This window comes from Lissotriton helveticus, chromosome 12 (assembly GCF_964261635.1).
Source record: "Lissotriton helveticus chromosome 12, aLisHel1.1, whole genome shotgun sequence".
Classification (NCBI taxonomy): domain Eukaryota; kingdom Metazoa; phylum Chordata; class Amphibia; order Caudata; family Salamandridae; genus Lissotriton; species Lissotriton helveticus.
Window position 1 is genome coordinate 141,759,099 of NC_136073.1, and position 18,660 is coordinate 141,777,758.

At 41.4% G+C, this 18,660-nt stretch overlaps 1 protein-coding gene across 1 annotated transcript in view; it reads right to left on the reverse strand.

The window, feature by feature from the left end:
- LOC144799722 (hydroperoxide isomerase ALOXE3-like) overlaps window positions 1-18,660 on the reverse strand; it is a 446,013-nt gene that overhangs the window by 312,220 nt on the left and 115,133 nt on the right. Inside the window, exons 3-5 of the mRNA XM_078671234.1 lie at window positions 6,983-7,067; window positions 2,238-2,360; window positions 876-979 (exon numbers count right to left, since the gene is read on the reverse strand). Of these exons, the coding sequence (XP_078527360.1) occupies window positions 876-979; window positions 2,238-2,360; window positions 6,983-7,067 (312 nt within the window). The remainder of the gene's footprint in view (window positions 1-875; window positions 980-2,237; window positions 2,361-6,982; window positions 7,068-18,660) is intronic.

Sequence of the window (18,660 nt, forward strand, 5' to 3'; positions counted from 1 at the left end):
TCCAACTTGCAATTCGTACAGATCACATACACAAACATTGATGCTTCATGCTGCCCTGTACTTACACAGCATCTAAGTAAGGCTTCTAAGGCTGATGGATACCTTAGGATTGATATTCAATTTGACCATGGTACCCTTATATTAATGCACAGTTGTTTCCAAGTCTTACTCGGCTACACGCCTCTCTGTTCAAATCAAAATACGCAATGGGTTACTCAGGTGAGTAAATTGCAGTGCTTAACTGGATTAACCCCTTGTGTGCTGTTGACGAGCTCAGCTCGTCATGAGGGACGGTTGAGCTGCCCTCATGACGAGCTGAGCTCGTCACAGCCATTGGAACGTTCGCACGCGGGGATAATTTCCCCGCTGTGCTGAACGTTCTAAAAACGGGTGTGGTGTGACGAAGCTCCGCTGTGCCTCATGACGAGCCGAGCTCGTCAACAGCACAGCGGCGCCGCGCGCGGCCACCCTCCCTCCCCGCACAGCGGGGGAAAAACACCCCGCAGCCAAGGGGTTAAACGGTGATGTGACTAATGGTTTCAAGTTCTAATCTGCCGTGTTCCTCTGCTACCTACAATTTTGAACACACGAGCATCCTACCGGCAGTAAAAGGAAGGAGCAGACAAAAGCCCATCATGACTGAATAACAATACCAAGTCCGCCAACCAGAAAAATATGTATACAGCATCTAGTTTATAACGAAAAAGAACACATCTGGGCGTTTTGACACAGGTAATCCTTAAGCTGTCAATGAATTGCATTAAGGGCAGGTATGCCAGCCAATCTTTAGCTGTCATGGACTGCTTAAAGTGAACTTGAAACACACTCACACACACACACAACTACACACTGCCTTGTCATTAAAAAGTTCCTACCTGCAGTAGTGGTTTTATGGATTGAAAAAATCCTCCTGAGGTCTTCAAACGATGTCCAGGATTTCTTCTGATCATAGAAGCCTTTGAGTATGATTTCAAGGATTCTAGGAGCATAATAGACAGGGGCATCACTTAGAACCATCACAACCCAACAAGTATAATGCATAATGGAAGTTTAGTTGAACATTCTGTCTGTGGTTTTTCAAAAGATGAATTTTGCTGATTGTGAAAAATCAATATAACATTGCCGAGAAGCTTTGAGAGGGCACTATGTTGGAGCAAAGAAGGGATCCTGATAGATGGCTCCATCCTTTCTGTAGGGGGGAAATAGTAAGATGGAAATATCTTGCAGGGAAAGAATATTTTTAGGACAAGGTGCCATGATAAATAACCTATAGCCTTGGGGAATCGGCTAGGTGAGGGATTTTAAGGAACAAACTATTTTTTCAGTGAATCATTTAAATGAATTCATTAACATAAACAATCGTAATAGTAATAAGAAAGAAATGTAATGTCTGCAGACTAAATAAGATCTGTTTTGTTAAGAGTCAAAGTGGATATGGGCATAGCAGTTGGCCATGGCGAAGTTACTACATTGTTGTTTATAAGTGTTGCCAAGCTACATGGGTCAATATGTAATATTTATGAAGTATTGTTGGTTGAAGTTTACCATTGTGGACAAAGGGTGCTAGGAATCTGCAGGAGCAGGAGCATGTCTTAGCAGCATGTCTGTGAGCATTGCTGTGAATCCACAAGTTTGGTGGCAGGACAGTAAGTATGACTTTAAGCATAATAGAGGGTGAGTTAATGATTGATTTTGCTTGAATGGAGTCAATAAATGACCTAATTTAATATTGTGGTCTCTCTGGGCAATTCAACTGATTCACGTAGATAGATAGCAATCAGCTAAGGTGTAGACAATGTTTGTCTGCAACAGGCACACATCATACTTATGAAAGCTTATATGTAAAAACAGAAGTCCTTCTTAGAGTTATAATGATGGAATGTGATTAGAAATAAGACCCAATGTTCTTTCTTTTATGATTATTTCCACGTAGAGTGGATACACGTCATAGCTTATTGTAAAATGTTAAATTTGTTGAACAACATGGATGCCAATTTCTACTATGGTTTTGAATGCAGGAACCATGCATTGTAAACTGTGGACAGTCTGTGGCAACAGCTAGACTGAAATATATTGACGTTCTTTCTAAAGAAAACAATTACTTGTTTCATTCATTAAATCAATTGAAAGAGGCTACTGATACTGTGTAATAATGAGTATCAATTCTGTAGAGCGTAAAGCTCCCTTTGAAGCACCAATATGTATTTATTCTGATCTCCATGACCCCCAATACTTACGAAGTACCAACATTGAGGTCAAAATGTAGCGTTTTGGTTAATGAGTATTTAACGTTTGAGTCTAGTTCCTTGACGTCAGCCACATTAATGCATCTTGGAAAGCCTTTATAGTATACTTTCCACCTAGCAAAGGAGAGAGAAGAGACAAGAGAAAAGGCTCATTGAAAACTGCACAGTCTGAAAAGTGTTCTAGAAGCCTTCTATAATATAGGCACAACAAAATGACTCTGCCACTGAAACAGAATATCAGGTCTATTTGTGAATATGAAGTCTGAAATTTGGAGGCTCTTGTTTGGCCAGTGATCTGGATATTCCTAATAATTCTGCTAAACGATTATCTGACTTAATGTAAAATGATTGCCTGCAAGATAGGCAAAAGACAGGGCCTATAAGTGAGCCCTGTCTCTACCAGGCAAGCACCCTTGGCTAGTACCCTACAAGGAAATCAAGCTAAAAATAAAATAAACGTGAGCAAACAAATGTATTTGGTATCATAATAGAGACATTGAAAAGCAAATATCTCTGGCTCAATTAAGTGAAAGTCATGCATGGAGTTCACTGCCCTCCTATTGTTTTGAAAACTAAAGCAAAGGATGGTCTGATGAAATACTTGGAGTAACCACTTTAATGATTGTCAGAGAAAGTTTGCAGAATTTGATGGTGTCTAGCATTTGGCCTTTACTATAGTTTGCTACAAATGGTCTTTTAGAAATCCAAAGTATGACAACCGTTGAAAGAGAGCCAATACCACTGGATATATTTTATGAGCCGTAGAATTATGATAGAGGGATACCAGGTTGCTGATAGAACCAGGGCATCTGGAAAAGTATGGGTACTTTGTTGCAGCTTGAGACACAATATCAATTGACCCACATTGATTTATGTCATGGGAGAGAAATCACATGAAAGCCCCAGGCATTCCATCACTGACAGGAGAAGGCTGGCAACAGGAGCCCGAGCAGTAAAGAAGATTTAACTATCAGACCAATAGCATGGCATTTTGAGGCCAACATGAATAGCATTGTTTTCTTCGTTATCCAGGTTTCTGTCATAAAGAAAACAAAATAGTATTGGGATGAGCAGTAAAACTGGACACCTTATCCTAATTTCATAATAATCGCAAAACGTCTGTTTAGCAGTGTGCAAGTTGAGGATATTTGAGCGTTCTTGATCAATACAATATGATTTACAGACAGTAAGATTTGCGTACAGTATTACAATTTGGCAGAATGGTCCCTGAGGGAAATAGTGAGTAGTATGCAGACTGAGGAACAGTTCTGTACCAAAATTCTAAATTAAGGAACCCTAAGACTAGCCCTCAGCTTAGCAAGATACATCAGTGCCAAACAGATGGAATGCATGGCTAGCAACAATTAACACCTGATAATTCGATGCATTAAGCTGCCATCATATTCTGAGCAACCAGTGTTTTGCATCTAAGGGGCGTTTGTAGTACTGTATCATAAAGTCCAGGACACAAACTCTCACCCGAAGCCAGGTGGTGACAACACAATGCCAGACTGTGCACAGATGCTGTGGCTAGCCTTCTCGGGCCCAGGGTGTCCTGGCAAATGCAGTCCAGCAGGGCACCATGCCATGGCAGTGAGATTGGTCCTCATGGTGAATGTATTAAAATAGCATACAGTTTAGCCACAAATGGTACAGAATTCCTAAATGTGAGTTGGGACGTGGGATCATTAATGATATTCAAGATATAAACAACTCAACATGCATCAAACAGAATATTAAAACCGAGTTTGATTCCAGCCACAGAGCTGAGTATACAAGGAGCTTCCCTTACTCTGGTGGAACCCTGTTACAGAGACATAATTCTAACTAGAGTGTAACAATGTTGTCATTCAGGCACACTGCTAATAGTTACTCAGGATAACTGCTAGGATAACATTTGTCTTATTTGTTTTTGAGGAGTGGACAACCCTATTGTACAGGGTGATCATAACATGATATTAGAGTGACTGCTGTGAGAATAAAGGCCTGATTTAAATCCTGTCAGATGGCCCAAGGGTCCACCAGGGCAACAAGTGAATTACGACGTTGGCCTGGTGGAAGGACCACCCACCACATTGTCAGCAAATGCGGTTACAGCAATTCCTTTCAATGCATTTCACTCTCTCCTACAGGGCTGCATCAGCAGTACTCAGTCCTGTAGCACAGAGTATTTAATTGTTCTTTTCAAAAAGAAATTCTGGAAACTGATTTTCCTTTTGAAAAATCAAAAAAAGAATGCTCACATTGCCATGGGTGTCTTCTCCCATGGCGGGGGGAGAATTATAATGATTTGTCTGTTCCTTACCACCAGGTTTTACCTGGTAGTAAGAAATAGTAAAACATTACTACATGTCCGCCCATCCAAACTGGATGGGCAGACATGTAGCCATATCTCTGATGGACCTTACTCCCCAGAAATATTTGAGGGGATTTATCTCGGTGGAGACAGAGTAGATCCATCATGATCAACCCTAAGGTCCACCTGCATGTAAATGCGGCGGGCAGACCACCATATCGGCGGGGAGGGAACTCCATCACCATTGCAACAGAGTACCCTCTCCATCAGTATATAATCCTGGCCCTTAATTACAGGCTATCACTAGTTGTATTACAAATACCTATGTAAGAGAGCCAATAGATTGCGACAACCATTTACCATGTTTTGCACTTGTATTTTATGTTAGTTTATCACCTTGCACCCCACCCAGGACTCTAAGTCAACACTGTCAAAGAATATGTCTAAGATCTCTTTACATAGTGCAATGTCCAGACAACATATATCGAGAATACTTCTTCTGTATCAGGCTGCTGCACTCTGCCACCATGCCTAAAAAAGCTTATATTAGTCTATCTAGTTCCTTAATTGACTTCACTGTATGTCACCAGAAAACATTGTGGAACATTCATCAGATGCTGTGTTGCATATGTGCACTTGATGTCAACGATATGTGCCCCAGAGCACTTTGGTGTTACAGAAACCGGTCGCAGATGCTTGCCTGGCTCCTTTAGTTATACACTTTGTGAAGGCCCACATTTTAGTGATGTGTGTGTATTACTTTATTTGCACTGCACTAGACTTGACCTCATGCATGTATTCCATTCCTTATACATGCATCATATTTCAGACAAGTGAGCTAAGTGTGCCTTGTGGGACACACTGGCAGAAAAGGAATGGGGCCGACTGAGACATCTTGGGGATCCCCAATCATAGGATGCAGTCATGAACTATACCTTCTATGAAGAATGATTGCTGCCAACTCATATGCAGCCCAGGCTCTGCCTGCAGTGAAATATTGAGAAGGAATTTGAATCGCCATTGTGTCTTTCACTACTGCAACCATGAAACCAAATCTCAAAGTTAGTGCTTGCACTAAAACAGCATGTGTCAGTGTCAATAGCAAACGACAAGCGCCAAGAACGTGACCTAAGCCTTGGTGCATATTTTTCAATCTATTTCCAGTCATCTACTTACCATCAAAATGACTTAAAGGTCAAAAACAAAGCAGGAAAAAATTGATCCATTTCATGTACATTTCTGGCGTGACTGACTGAATATCTCTTTGTACTAATATCTGTATAACAAGTTAGATACAAATAATAATCATAAACGCAATGTTTTCAGATTGGTTAAATGAGAAATGTCCATGGTTTCAGTGTACGTATAGGTGGCATTCTACTGCCAAATATGTGGCACTTCAAGTGACGCTTATCTTTTACTGTGTATAATAAATCTTTAAATTTCTGTTTTGCATATGCACACTGCTTTCTCAGTCACAGGCTGGTACCTCGTAGCACCTCACCTATACAAGTCACTATTCCCCACTGTACTAACCAGGATTTCATTTTCTTTCTCTCTGGTTACAAACACACAAAACGCTGCAGTAATTGTATTACCAAATGTACATTTCATAACGCAATAGAGTGCATTTCTCACAGATTACTTTATCCTGCAATGACCTTTTATTTAAGGTGTGTGTGTGTTATTTTGTATGCAATCACCTGAAGGTAAAAATCCAATAAAAGGATACAGAATATTTTGTCCTTTTCAGCCACATTTTTGATCCATCCACACACTCTGGCACTGCCCTATGGCACTAAGGACCAGTTCAGTGCCCACAGAAGTGTCTCCCCAGGGACTGCAGGTAGAACCAGAGAGTGTGTTCAGGCTGGGCTGATGCCAAGACCCAAGGGTGCATTTTAGAGAAGGTTCTCAAAGAGGAAAAGGGTAAGTGGGGGCCCATGGGGTATGGGAACTGCACCTTTACCCTGGTACTCTTATCTGTAAGACGGCATTGTCGCTCATTTTTCTAATATTAGTAGTCATCATGAAGCTCTATCTACATTGATCAGTAGGCAGAGTAATGCATCAAAGGACGGAGGGAGAGGCTGACTCACGGATGTGAGTTTAAGCGGCCTGAGTTCTTGTTGTATAGTGATTCATATTACCCATGAGGAACGCTTCTCAATACCATAGACTAATGTTGTTGACTGAGGAAAGGACCCCGTCCCCCTAAAACATCCTCCCTTAAATGTTACCTTGTATTTAGCTTCTTTTTTAAACTATAAATTACTTATGTCAATAGTTTGCATAAATTGACATCATTAAAGTGTTGAAAGTATTATGATGTCCTCTTAGGAAGGCAAGTGCTTCCTATAAACTACCAATCATGAGGTTTGTTGCATCCCAGTTACTAAAGATGTAGTGCTATGTAAGTTCACATAACAGAATAACTCACTTGTATGTCTGCTGTCTTGCGTTTAGCTCACTCTTTCGCTGATTTAGGAGGATAGGGTTGTTAATTTCTGCAGATGCCAGCCTGGCTACTCGAAAAGAAAAAAGAGAATATTGATGTTCAAGAGGTCTGTCATTGAAGACATTGAAAATATCACCTAAAACAGTAATTAAAAGGCACATGATTAGGAATGAGATGTCTATCAAATGCAAGAAAGAAGAACTGATACAGTTGAGGGTAATCTGATCCAGAAAGAGAAGGACAAGATTAATAATCAATACATTTGAACCAACCAAGCACAATTTGTTGTACATTTCCCTTCTATAATTTTCATATTTAGTATTCAGAAGGTTTCCAAGGAAGAGGCCAGAAAGCTTGGAACCACAGGATACCTTTGACTATGAAAATGTGTTCCCCCCCACTACCCTCTGAATACCCCCACAACACTCCTCCCACCCACTTACTCTCTTACCTCGATCCAAAAATAATACACGAGTGAGTGGTATCAATGCCCATATTCTTTATTTAAAACAATTGTTCCAGCACTAAACACTGACTATGGGATGGAATTGACAAGAGCCCTGGCACAATAGGACTACTGCAACATCAGCTTCGCTAGACCCTATCAGAAATATATTGTCAGGCTACATACCCAGGTAGTAAGACTCTGCATGAACTTCAGCAACATGAAGACATCATCAAGCACTCTTAGTAGAATTCAGGATTAAATCCAAGGTTTTCAGCCGTCCATAAAGTCAACTCGCGCAAAGTCTCAGCACACGTACAGAAACTGGCCCCAGCAGCCAGAATAGACTTTAACCTCCCACGCCAAGCCCACATCACATCACACCTTAGGGAACTCCCCTGGGCCCTAATGCACAAGCGTGCACACTTTAAACTTCTCAACCACACCAACAAAGCTCTCCACAACACTGGCCCTGCCTCCCTGAAGCCACGTTCACTTCAACCAATGTTCTAGACACCTCCACTCTAATGGTCTCTCACTTTAACCTCTGCATGCATACTGAAAAGCGAAGCAGGGTCCCGTACCAACTTATACCCGGAGCCTAAAGCCTGGAAAGACCTCCCCCTACCCATCAGGGCCTCCTCCTTGCTTCTTAAATTTCACAAGAAGCTCAAGACATGGTTTTTCGAAAAAGCCCCAATGGCTGCCCGCACACACTTGCCCCAGAGCACCTGGATACCCTCTCATGTGATTAGTGTGCTATAAAAACATTGATAACATAATATAACTCATTAAACAAGAAAAACACAGAAAAAGCCTCCATAAGAAGGTAAAGGGCAAGGTTGGCTTTAGGACATGATGCATGATAGCAGATGAGGCCTTTTCTTCTGAGTAACATATTTAGGAAAAGGAGAACAATGTACAGTGCGTAATGGGTTTAAAATATCACGTAGTAATAGACAAAATTCAAAAAGCAATTTATTTAGACCTAATGTCCAATATTTCCTACCTTGGGAAGTGGTTACAGCCTAACAACCATTTAGCATTAGTTATGGTGTACTGGTGCAGAAACATTTTTCTTTACATTAATCAGTCCAACCCTTAACTTACAATAGGGGTCTCCAGCTCCGCACCAAAATCTTGTCCTCTGTAATGAATCTTTGCCACTGTCATCTTGTGTGTTTTACTGTTTCGGAATCGAGCATCAATGAAAAACATCTCAATAAGCATCATCAATTAAGTCATTCAATTTAGTCATTGATTAGAGCTTTGGAGTCGTTTTAAAACCTATATTTGTTGATAATTGTTTAGTATATTGATTTGGTCTCTTTATTCAAATTAGTAAATCAGATAAATACATTTACAGAAATATCAATACAATCATGGTTAGAGTCAATCAGGTAAAATACTGCATGCTCCATAAAGGAATGTAATCCCTAATCTACTCTAAGTTGATCCTACCCTATCATAACCCATGAAGAGTCCTTATGGAAAACAGCAGGATTTAAAGGAGCATTGAAATCAAATTAGATTGAAGCCGAACTCCTCATGAAAAGTAGTTACAGAAACTTGTCTGATGGCCACATGTACAACCAATTGCTTTTGCAACACCCAAATTGTGAAAAATTGTGAGACGCAATTTGTGACTCGCAAAAGCAAATGTACAACTGTGTCAGAGACACTGATAGCGATTCCCAATAGGGTCGCAAAATGTGAGGCACATGAATATTAATGAGCCACTCGCAATTTGTGACCCTTTTGGGAATGGCTGGCCCTCCCAGGGATGGTGTCCTGCTGAGCTCAGCAGACCTCCATGTCTGGGACTGCTTTTTAATAAAGCAGTTTTTTTTAAAATGCAGCCGGATACATTTAAAAAAAAAATGAAAAGTTTTCTTTGAATTTTTAAAGGGCAGGTACTAGTCCCTGGGACCACTGCCTGCCCTTAAAAAATATTTTCTGAGCCAGTCACAAAGGGAAAGGGGTCCCCTGGGGACCCCTTCCTGTTTGCGACTCCATTACCACCCTCTTGAAGAGTGCCGTAATTTGCAAGTGTTTTGCACCCGCAATTGCAGTCGCAAAACATTCTTACATAGGGAAGAGACTCGCTATTATGCAGGGACGCCCTTGGCACTGCCCTTCCTAATAGCGGCTCGCAATTCCTAATTAGCGAGTTGCAAATAAATCGCGACTCGCTAGTTAAGAATTGTACATGGCCCTGTAACATTTTGCATGTGCAAACGGGTCCCAAACCAGTTTGTGCATGCAATTTAGCATTGTACATCTGGCCCTGAGTCTCTTCTCTCAAAACAGCATCAGCAAACAGTTGCAGTACTAAATGTTCAAAGTTAAGATAAGAAAATTGTCACAGTAGTCTCCATAACCATTAAAGAAAATAGACACCCAGAAAGTAGACCAAGATGCCTTTGGGTATTATTGCGTTTACAAATCATAATCATAAAGAAAATAGATACCCACAAAGAAGTAGGCAACAGAAATCACCGCCAGCAGTAGCTCACAGCGAATAGGGCAAAAAGTGCTATGGGAAAAAGGGATGGTTGTAGAATGGCCTGGACCAGTCAGGACAGCACAGCTTGGACTGCCTAAATTCTGACTAGGAACACATATAATATTAACCCAGCAAATAACTCCTGATAGTGGTAAAGTAACAGAAAATAGCAATAGTAGTAACTAGAGCAATGGAGAGTTACTATTTTATTAAAACAAAATTACAAAATAGTAGAGTCATGAAGAATGGACTTAAAGTCTGGAGTGGATAAACTTAGCTTAGGACTTTATGATTATGCAACACACGGCCTGAATGATGATGCTGACAAGTGATGTTCTTTGTTCTATATCTAAAATATAGATCACCTTTATAAGCAGGTGGATAAATGGAGCCAGTGTGGGCTGTTGCCTAGGTAATTGAGGATCCTGAAGTGAGTTGGTGTTGATTTCACCACATCCGCCCCAAATGTGTGATCCATTGATGGTGTAACTAAAGCCACACCTCAATAAAAAAACAGCCCGGGGTAAGAGGGCTAGGAGTTAAATGAATGGATGGGAAAGGATTGACAAAGACAAGCACTACACAAGGACACAATTCATCTGGGAAAGAAGCAGCACATCATTGTCATCAATCTGCTATCTAAGGAAATAAAAAGGAATGGGTATGATACAGTACAGTTAAATACATTGCAAACAGTCAAGACCCAGGTTATCAGATATTTAAATGCTCTGTCTTGTAGGTTCGAAAACATTAAATTATGGAGGAGTGGACCTACCCACCAAGTTCTCCAAATATCATGATGGTTAACAGAAAAATGATACTGTATTGAAAAGTTTTGTGGTGCATCTGCATTTGCCTCGGGAATGTCTGTCACTATTGTGTGCCTGTCTGGACTGGTCCTGTAGGTAAGCATCAGTTGTAAGCTCAGCTTTTGCCTTTTGTTGATGCAGGAGACTAGAAAGCCTGCAGGTTGTAAAACAGAAACAATATTTTAGAGTCAGGGAGAAGGAAAGAAGAAAGGTAAGCTTCATGAGGAGTGTCCCAAGAAGACTAAGAGGCAGAGACAAAAGCAAGGAGACTTTGAGTATTGCTTTTGCCACCAGTGCAACACACACACACCAACACAGCAGCATTTCACAAATCAACATGCCTCACTCCATTCCACATAGCTGAGTAAATCGGGGTTTCCCTTTGAGATCAATAACTTCTCGCTTCTAGCTGTGGATGACACAGTTCCGCCTTAAGTTTTTCCATCCTCCTCCTAACTTTGAGTAAGTCCGCCCCAGGTATTACCCTAGCAAGATAGACGTGTAAGTGCACTGCTTTTGAAGAACAAGTAGAGAAACAGTATTGCATGATTTTGTTGTGGTTTTTCTTTGTTAACTAAAGTAACTGTTCTATTCTCTGAAGAACCAGAAAAAGGAGAGGACCCTGCAAGTACATCTTGCTAAGTGTTAAAGGCCTACAAGAAAAAGTGATAGCTCATTATTCGGGCCCCAAACATTGCAAATCATTTCAAGCAAGTTCCAAAATAACTGTTCAATATCCTCCCTCACTGTCTGCCACCACTTGAATCATCAATGATCACTCACAATCACTCAATATTCACTCGTTAGTGCAATGGTTACCTGTTCCAATCCAAGCACAGTGGTAGGTACACTATCTCCCCTTTTATGCAAGCAACAGACTGGAATTTGGCAGTCTTTTAAATCGAATGATCATCTGGGGCTGCCTTACTGGGTGATGAAAGAACAGAAAGATCATAGAAGTGTACTGTACAGGTTAATTTTCACTAAGAAAGTTTGAAAAGGCCAATCAACTACAGGAAAAAAATAGCACCCATTATTTGGGCCCCACACATTTCAAATCAACTCAAGCAAGTTACCACATTCCAGTTCAACACCCTCCCTCACTGTCTGCCACCACATGAATCATCACTCACGATAACTCATTCACCACTGCAATGAATGCAGTTACCTCTTCCAATCCAAGCACATGTAGGTTAGGTAGTAGGTACACAATTAATCTTTGACGCAGGCAACACATTGGAATTTGATATTGCCACTCTTGTAAATCAACAATTTTCTGAGGCAGCCCTGCTAAGTGATGCAAAAAAGGACAATCATGCAAGGAAGGTAGGCATTTTCTCCAATACCATAAAGGAATTATGGAGGCTTCTTCAATGCACACAGGTCCAACTGCAATCTGGCAATATACAAAGCAAGCATTGGCATAGCCAATAGGTCTCACCTTTGGGATCTTACAAGTGTTTAGACAGAGATATTGACTTGCCAATGTCTTTAAGCTATGCTGTAGATAGATGTGACTGCTGTACAGCATGCTGAAAAGTTATATTAAAAAAGTATCAAAAGCATTTTTGTTACTTTATATATGACCAAGAAGGCATTATGTACAACTGAACGACCATATTAAAAAAAAGTATTAACAATAAAAAATGTCAAGTTTTTCTGTCCTTGCAATGCTGGCAACTTCTTTCTTCCTGTTCCGATGGTTATAGCTTTTTTTGTTATGGGGGTGGGGGGGCATAAACAACAGGAGGTGGAGGTTGGGAAATAGTACCTGTATTACAACACTCGCAGCAGATGGCTGCTAGGGAGAATCAACAGATGCCAGATTCCATGGGCAGACTGGGGTGGTGTTGAGTTATGCTGAGGTGGTGGTGGCGACTGGTACAGAGGTGAGGAGGTGATGCTCAGGTATTGCTCAATGATAATCAGGTCTTACTGAGTGATACTGAGGTGGTGGTGTACTAGTGCAGAGGTGGTGGTGTACTAGTGCAGAGGTGGTGGTATAGTGGTGCAGAGGTGATGCTGAGTGATACTGAGGTGGTGCTGACTGATGCTGTAGTGCTGAGTCATGTGGAGGTGGTGATGCTGCACTGGTGCTCAGGTGGAGCATAGCTGGTGCTCAGGTGGTACTAATTGATGCTGAGTTGGTGCAGTGCTGAGGTGATGCTGAGGTGGTGCTGCACTGATGCTGAAGTGGTGCTGTGCTGATACTGAAGTGGTACTGCTTTGGTGCTGAATTGCTGCTAAAGTGGGGCTGTGCTGCTGGTGGTGCACTGATGTGGAGGTGGTGTTATGCTGATGCTGAGTTGGTGCTGTGGTGGTGCTGTGCTGATGTGGTGCTGAGTGATGCTAATGTGGTGCTGAGTTTTGCTGAGGTGATGCTAAGTGAGGTGGTGCTGTGTCGGTGTTTAGTGATGCTGAAGAGATGTTGCACTAGTGCTGAGGGAGTGCTGAGTGATGCTGTTGTGGTGTTGAGTGATGCTTTGGTGACGCTGAGTGATGCTGTGGACATGCTGAGTGATGCTGTGGTGGTGCTGAGTGATCCTGTAGTGGCGCTTAGTGATGCCGTGGAGGCGCTGAGTGGTGCTGAGGTGGTTCTGAGGTGGCACTTAGGTGGTGCTGAATGATGCTGTGGTGACACTGAGTGGTGGGAAGCGGGACTTTTCCTTCACATAAACAATCTTCCCCTGCACGCAGACACTCCTGCACTATGGTGCAAGGGTGCCAGAATTGGCTCTAGGCTACTAAGTGTAGCTCCAGCACAGGCGGAAACTCAGGGCTGCACCATATTTTTGTAAATATGGCACTGCCCTGTGTTTCTGAAGTGGCTTAGTGAGGCGTTAAGCCAGGAAGGCGAACACCTCACTCCGCCACTTCCCTTGTAAATATGCCACTCTGAGTCTTATGCCATTGTGAAGTTTCTGAGGTGGGTAATTCTGCTGGTAAATATACAATAAAATAAAAAAATGACAACAATAAAACACAAATTATAATAAAAAAAACAATAATTGCTGTTGTTTATAATGGGAGGATGAAAGGAAACATCTTGGAGGTGCAAAATAAAAAAAAATAAAAACTGCATGTCATATATATATAGGCACTGTTCATTAAAATCATATTCTTAATATACATACTACAATGATCCTCAAACATATTATTAAGCTGATTTCTCATGCATCCATGCAAGCCTATGGCAAAGACAGACAGTCAGGACAAAATTGCTGCTAGCCAGTACCACATGGTCATACAACAACACTATGCAAGGATGCTTGGGGAATAAAGAAGACATGTAGGTCTATGGCAAAAATACACCGGATGCAGCATGCTCACAACGGAAACCAGCAAGGAGACCTGGTCACAACAAAGAAGACTTGCATTACTGTGGCAAAACCACACTGGCTGGCTAAACCAAATGGCCACCAGCCACATGGTCACAACAACAACCAGCAATGAGGCATGGCTACAACAAAGAAGACATGCTATTGCAAAATCCCCCTAGCTGGCACCACAAAATGGCCGCCAACCACATGGTCACAACGACAACCAGCAATGAGGCATGGCTACATCAAAGAATACATGCAGTCCTATGGCAAAAGCACACAGGCTGGCTATACAATATGGCCGCCAGTCACATGGTCAAAACAACAACCAGCAATGAGGCATGGCCACAACAAAGAAGATTTGCAGGCCTATGGCAAAAGCACCCTGGCTGGCTTCACAAAATGGCCACCAGCCACAGAGTCACAACAACAACCAGCATGGAGGCATGGGCACAACACTGAAGACATGCAGGCCTCTGACCAAAGTACACTGGCAGCCAACACAAATTTGCCACCAGCCACATGGTTAAATAACAAGCAGGAGTCATGGAAAACAAAGAACACATACAAGCCTAAAGACACTAACTTTACAAAAAATGGCCCGTGGCCACATGGCATGGGCAACAAGACAAATGGTGGCCTATAGTAAATACACTAACACACTGGTCAGACAAAGGAGGCATTGTAACACAGGAGAAAACAACATTAATTCAGCAATGCCAAAAACAAAAATTTAGGTAACAAATGTTACAACAACACACATCCTCCAAAGGTATCAAATATATTTCCCCACCTATTTACTGTTTGCAGAGAAAAAAATCTGAAATGTCCCCCCAAAAAATTGTTTTAAAAAATGTAATCCAATGCTATCCATGGCCTAAATTATGTTTCAATTCAACAGACACCACACAAACAGTTGTTTACTCACCTGTGCCTGGTACTGGCCCGACTGGCTGCAAGGGTCATTGGCAGACTAGGCCGCATTGTGAATTAAATGAATATTGCAAATGTATTAAAAAGAAAACATGGAGAAAATGTGCTATTGACATCAAGGAACTGTTTTTAAAACATATTTTGATAACTGTAGATTTTTAAGTACGGTATAGAGGATTCTTATCATTTTTGGCTTTGTTTATAACAATATTGGTTATTTTTCTAAGCTGGTGTGGTGTCCTTTTGTAGTGCTTACACTGTATTAATGTTGGTTATGTGCAAATGCTTTACACATTGCCTCTAAGATAAGCTTGACTGCTCATGCCAAGCTACCAAGGGGGGACGCAGGGGTTATTTTAGGAGTGTAACTCCCTTATCCTGACTAGCAAGAAGGGTCCCTACTTGGACAAAGGTGCAAGCCCTTGCCAACTAGATACTCCCATTTCTGACATTATCAAATCCAAATACCTCAATGGCACTCTGCCTTTCAGGAAAGTAATCACTGCCTCATATTTCTTCATCACTATAGGAGATGGTGCAGTTGTCCTAGTCTCTTCCACAGGTTCTTCTTTTTGCCTTTGTACCGCAGTCTTACACTCAGTCCATAAATCAGCATGTACTACAATGTCGACAAACGTTTTCAAATCTGTTTACAAGACCTTTGAAATCTTTGTGAATTGTTCCACTTATGCATACCATTGCACTGGTTTGTCTCTGAATTTCAGGAAATTGTTTGTGAATGCAACCAAATCACCTCTATTGCAAGGAAACATGTGCATACATTCATCCTGCTATTTCTCTCTGTGGGTATGCTGTTGTTTCTCCCTCACTTCCTTAATCCTGCTTACTTTCTTTAGCTACTTCTCTCTTTTTCTTTTCATGCTTCTTCACCCATTTAAGTTCTAGCTTCTCAGTCTCATTCCATTTACAAATGCAGGGGCATATCAACAAGGGGTGGCGATAATATTATCACCGCTTTAGAGCCCGTTTTCAGGTCGAAAAGTGGCGATAATATTATCACATTATTAACAAGGACACGCTAGTGCATGTTTCCTTGCAATAGCGCCCCTTGTTAGCACGCCTCCCATTGCATCACTAATGAGATGCAAAGGAGGTGTGCCTGACAAGACTCCCTTGGGAAAATATCGCTAACCCAGCTTCATCATATTGACAACAAGGGTTAGCGATATTTAAAATCACGTTAAGCATGCCTTAACGCAGGAATTTATCGTCTGTTAAATTCCTGACCAAGGCATACCTAACATGGGGGGGTGGATTGTGTGGGTAAGACCACAGGCCCTGTCATCTAGGATATCACCATTTTCCACCATGGAAAACGGCGATATCCCCACTAGCTCTGGAATTTTCATCGCCTCTGCGATGCGCGTTGTTGATAACGCGCTAACTGGACGATAAATTCCAGAGATAGCCGGTGATAAATAAGCAAGCGCCAAGCGCGCTTTGCTATATTTATCACCGGCCCTTGATAATATGCCCTCAGTTGGTTAATTCCATAATGTGTGAACACATTCCTGAAACTCTCATGTTCTCTAATACTTGACCATCTAATTGAACCCTATAGCTTCTCCCCTAGTGAAAACTTTTTGCAAGATCAATCTTGTAATTCTGAGCCAATTATGTCAATTTGTCATGCACTAAAGCTGCTCTTCATGAAATCTCCTTGCACAGGTAAATTAATTCCTTTCTTTGGTATTGCTCAATATGCTCAACTTCAAAACAACTTATTATTTCTACGAATTCCAAATTCCACCTTGAATTGAGCATCACTCAAAGGCTTTTCACGTTCCATGTCTGGCCTCTCCTGTAACTTTGTGCTTTCTGTTTTCTAATTACTGCTGCTACCTCTAACCAAGCTGGCATATAACACTCCTCCGTAGTATTTCTGTCAATAGGAGGAATAGGGTCTGTGAAGACTAATTTCTCTCCATACATTAGTGTTTGTACTGTCTGTACGAGTCTCCACCCAACAATCTGCAAATTTTGTGAATTCGGAACAAACCCTGTGATAGATGCACCTCCAGCGGCTTGATGAACTTCTGTCTGTAAATCCACATTTGAAGGAGCATTTGCAATAACTCTGGGGAACATCAGAGCATTTATAGGTGTTATTTGGGCTGCAATTCAACAAAAAGAGAGGCAGGGAGAACGTAACAGTACACTCTTAGTCCCCAAATGTACTATTCCAAACAAAAGAAGAGTGTAAAGACTCTACGTAGTAAAACCAGGGCAAGCAGATATATGACAGATATACAACACCGATTTGGTTTGTATAAAAAGCCCTCACTCACCAACCTGGTTGGTGACATGCTTCATCATAGGGCCCCAATGGGAGAGGCCGAATGCCTCCCCAGTGTGCTTCAACGCCAGATTTACTGCGGAGCAGGTATTGTGAATTGGTGAGTGCTAAGTGATAGTAGTGGTACTGAGGTTTAAAAATTTCTAAATTGTATAAAAAAAAATGTATTACTTGATCAATTGGACATATTAAAAACAATGTGTTGGAAACTAAGCCAAATAGATTGTTTGGCTGTTTCCAATAAAATTACAAGTGGGTCAACATGTTTCTGCCATAGGAGGTGTAATTTTAACCAACATTCATCAGGACCTATAGTGGACTAAACCCCGGCGGTATGGGCACGCTAAGACCCACCCTAACCTAGGGACGTGAACGTTAAAAAAATGTAAAAAAAGTGCATGAAAAGGGAAAAATTTAAATCATAATTCCCTATAAGGTACTCTCAAATGGGGAGAACAAAAAATTGAATGCACCTGTAAAGAAAGTTACGAAGACATACATGAAGAGACAGAACAAACAATTAGGTTTCTCCTTTCAGAGGTATATCAGTTTGATCAAGTAGGTGAAGTTACTTGATGCTCTGGTTGTTAAAAACACCCGTTCGGTATTTAGCGGTAAATTAAACACCCAACCTGAATAAGTGGGTATTGGTCTGTGCCAGGAGTGGGTACATAACGGCTTAGTTGATCAATAGACATTGCAAGTGGCGATAAACACTTAATCAATGACCCAGATGAGAGGCGCGTGTAGGTGGCGGGATCAATGGACCAAAATGGCCAATGGCCCCAATACTCAATTACAAATACAAGAAAAAGGTTAAAAGGTATTCTCACTTGAATGGTGGGAAACAATCACACCATGGATCTCGGGAGGGCCGTGGTGGCGAAATCGGCACACCCTTAGGAATAGAAAGAGATGTTTTAGCGCTATTTACAATCAATGGGTACTTAGCTCAGTATGTCGTTGAAGAGAGGGTTCAACTTATGCCCTCGACGCCAGGGCCTTTATGTTTATGATTTTGAGGCAAAGCATATCCTACCAATGAATAGACCGTTCTCTCCCTCCATTTATTTTTGGAGTAGGTACATCGACGATGTACTTCTAATTCGGAAAGGCAGCAAGGCCCTCCTGGAAGAATTCCTGAAATGGATCAATACTGCTGATCACAATTTGAAATTTACCCACACTGTGAGTCAAACCGAAGTTGTTTCCTTAGATGTTGTCATTTCAATTAATGGCACATCTCTGACAACAAAAACTCATTACAAACCGACTGCAAAAAATAATCTGTTGGAATTTATCAGCTTCCATCCGCGGCCATTAAAAGAGA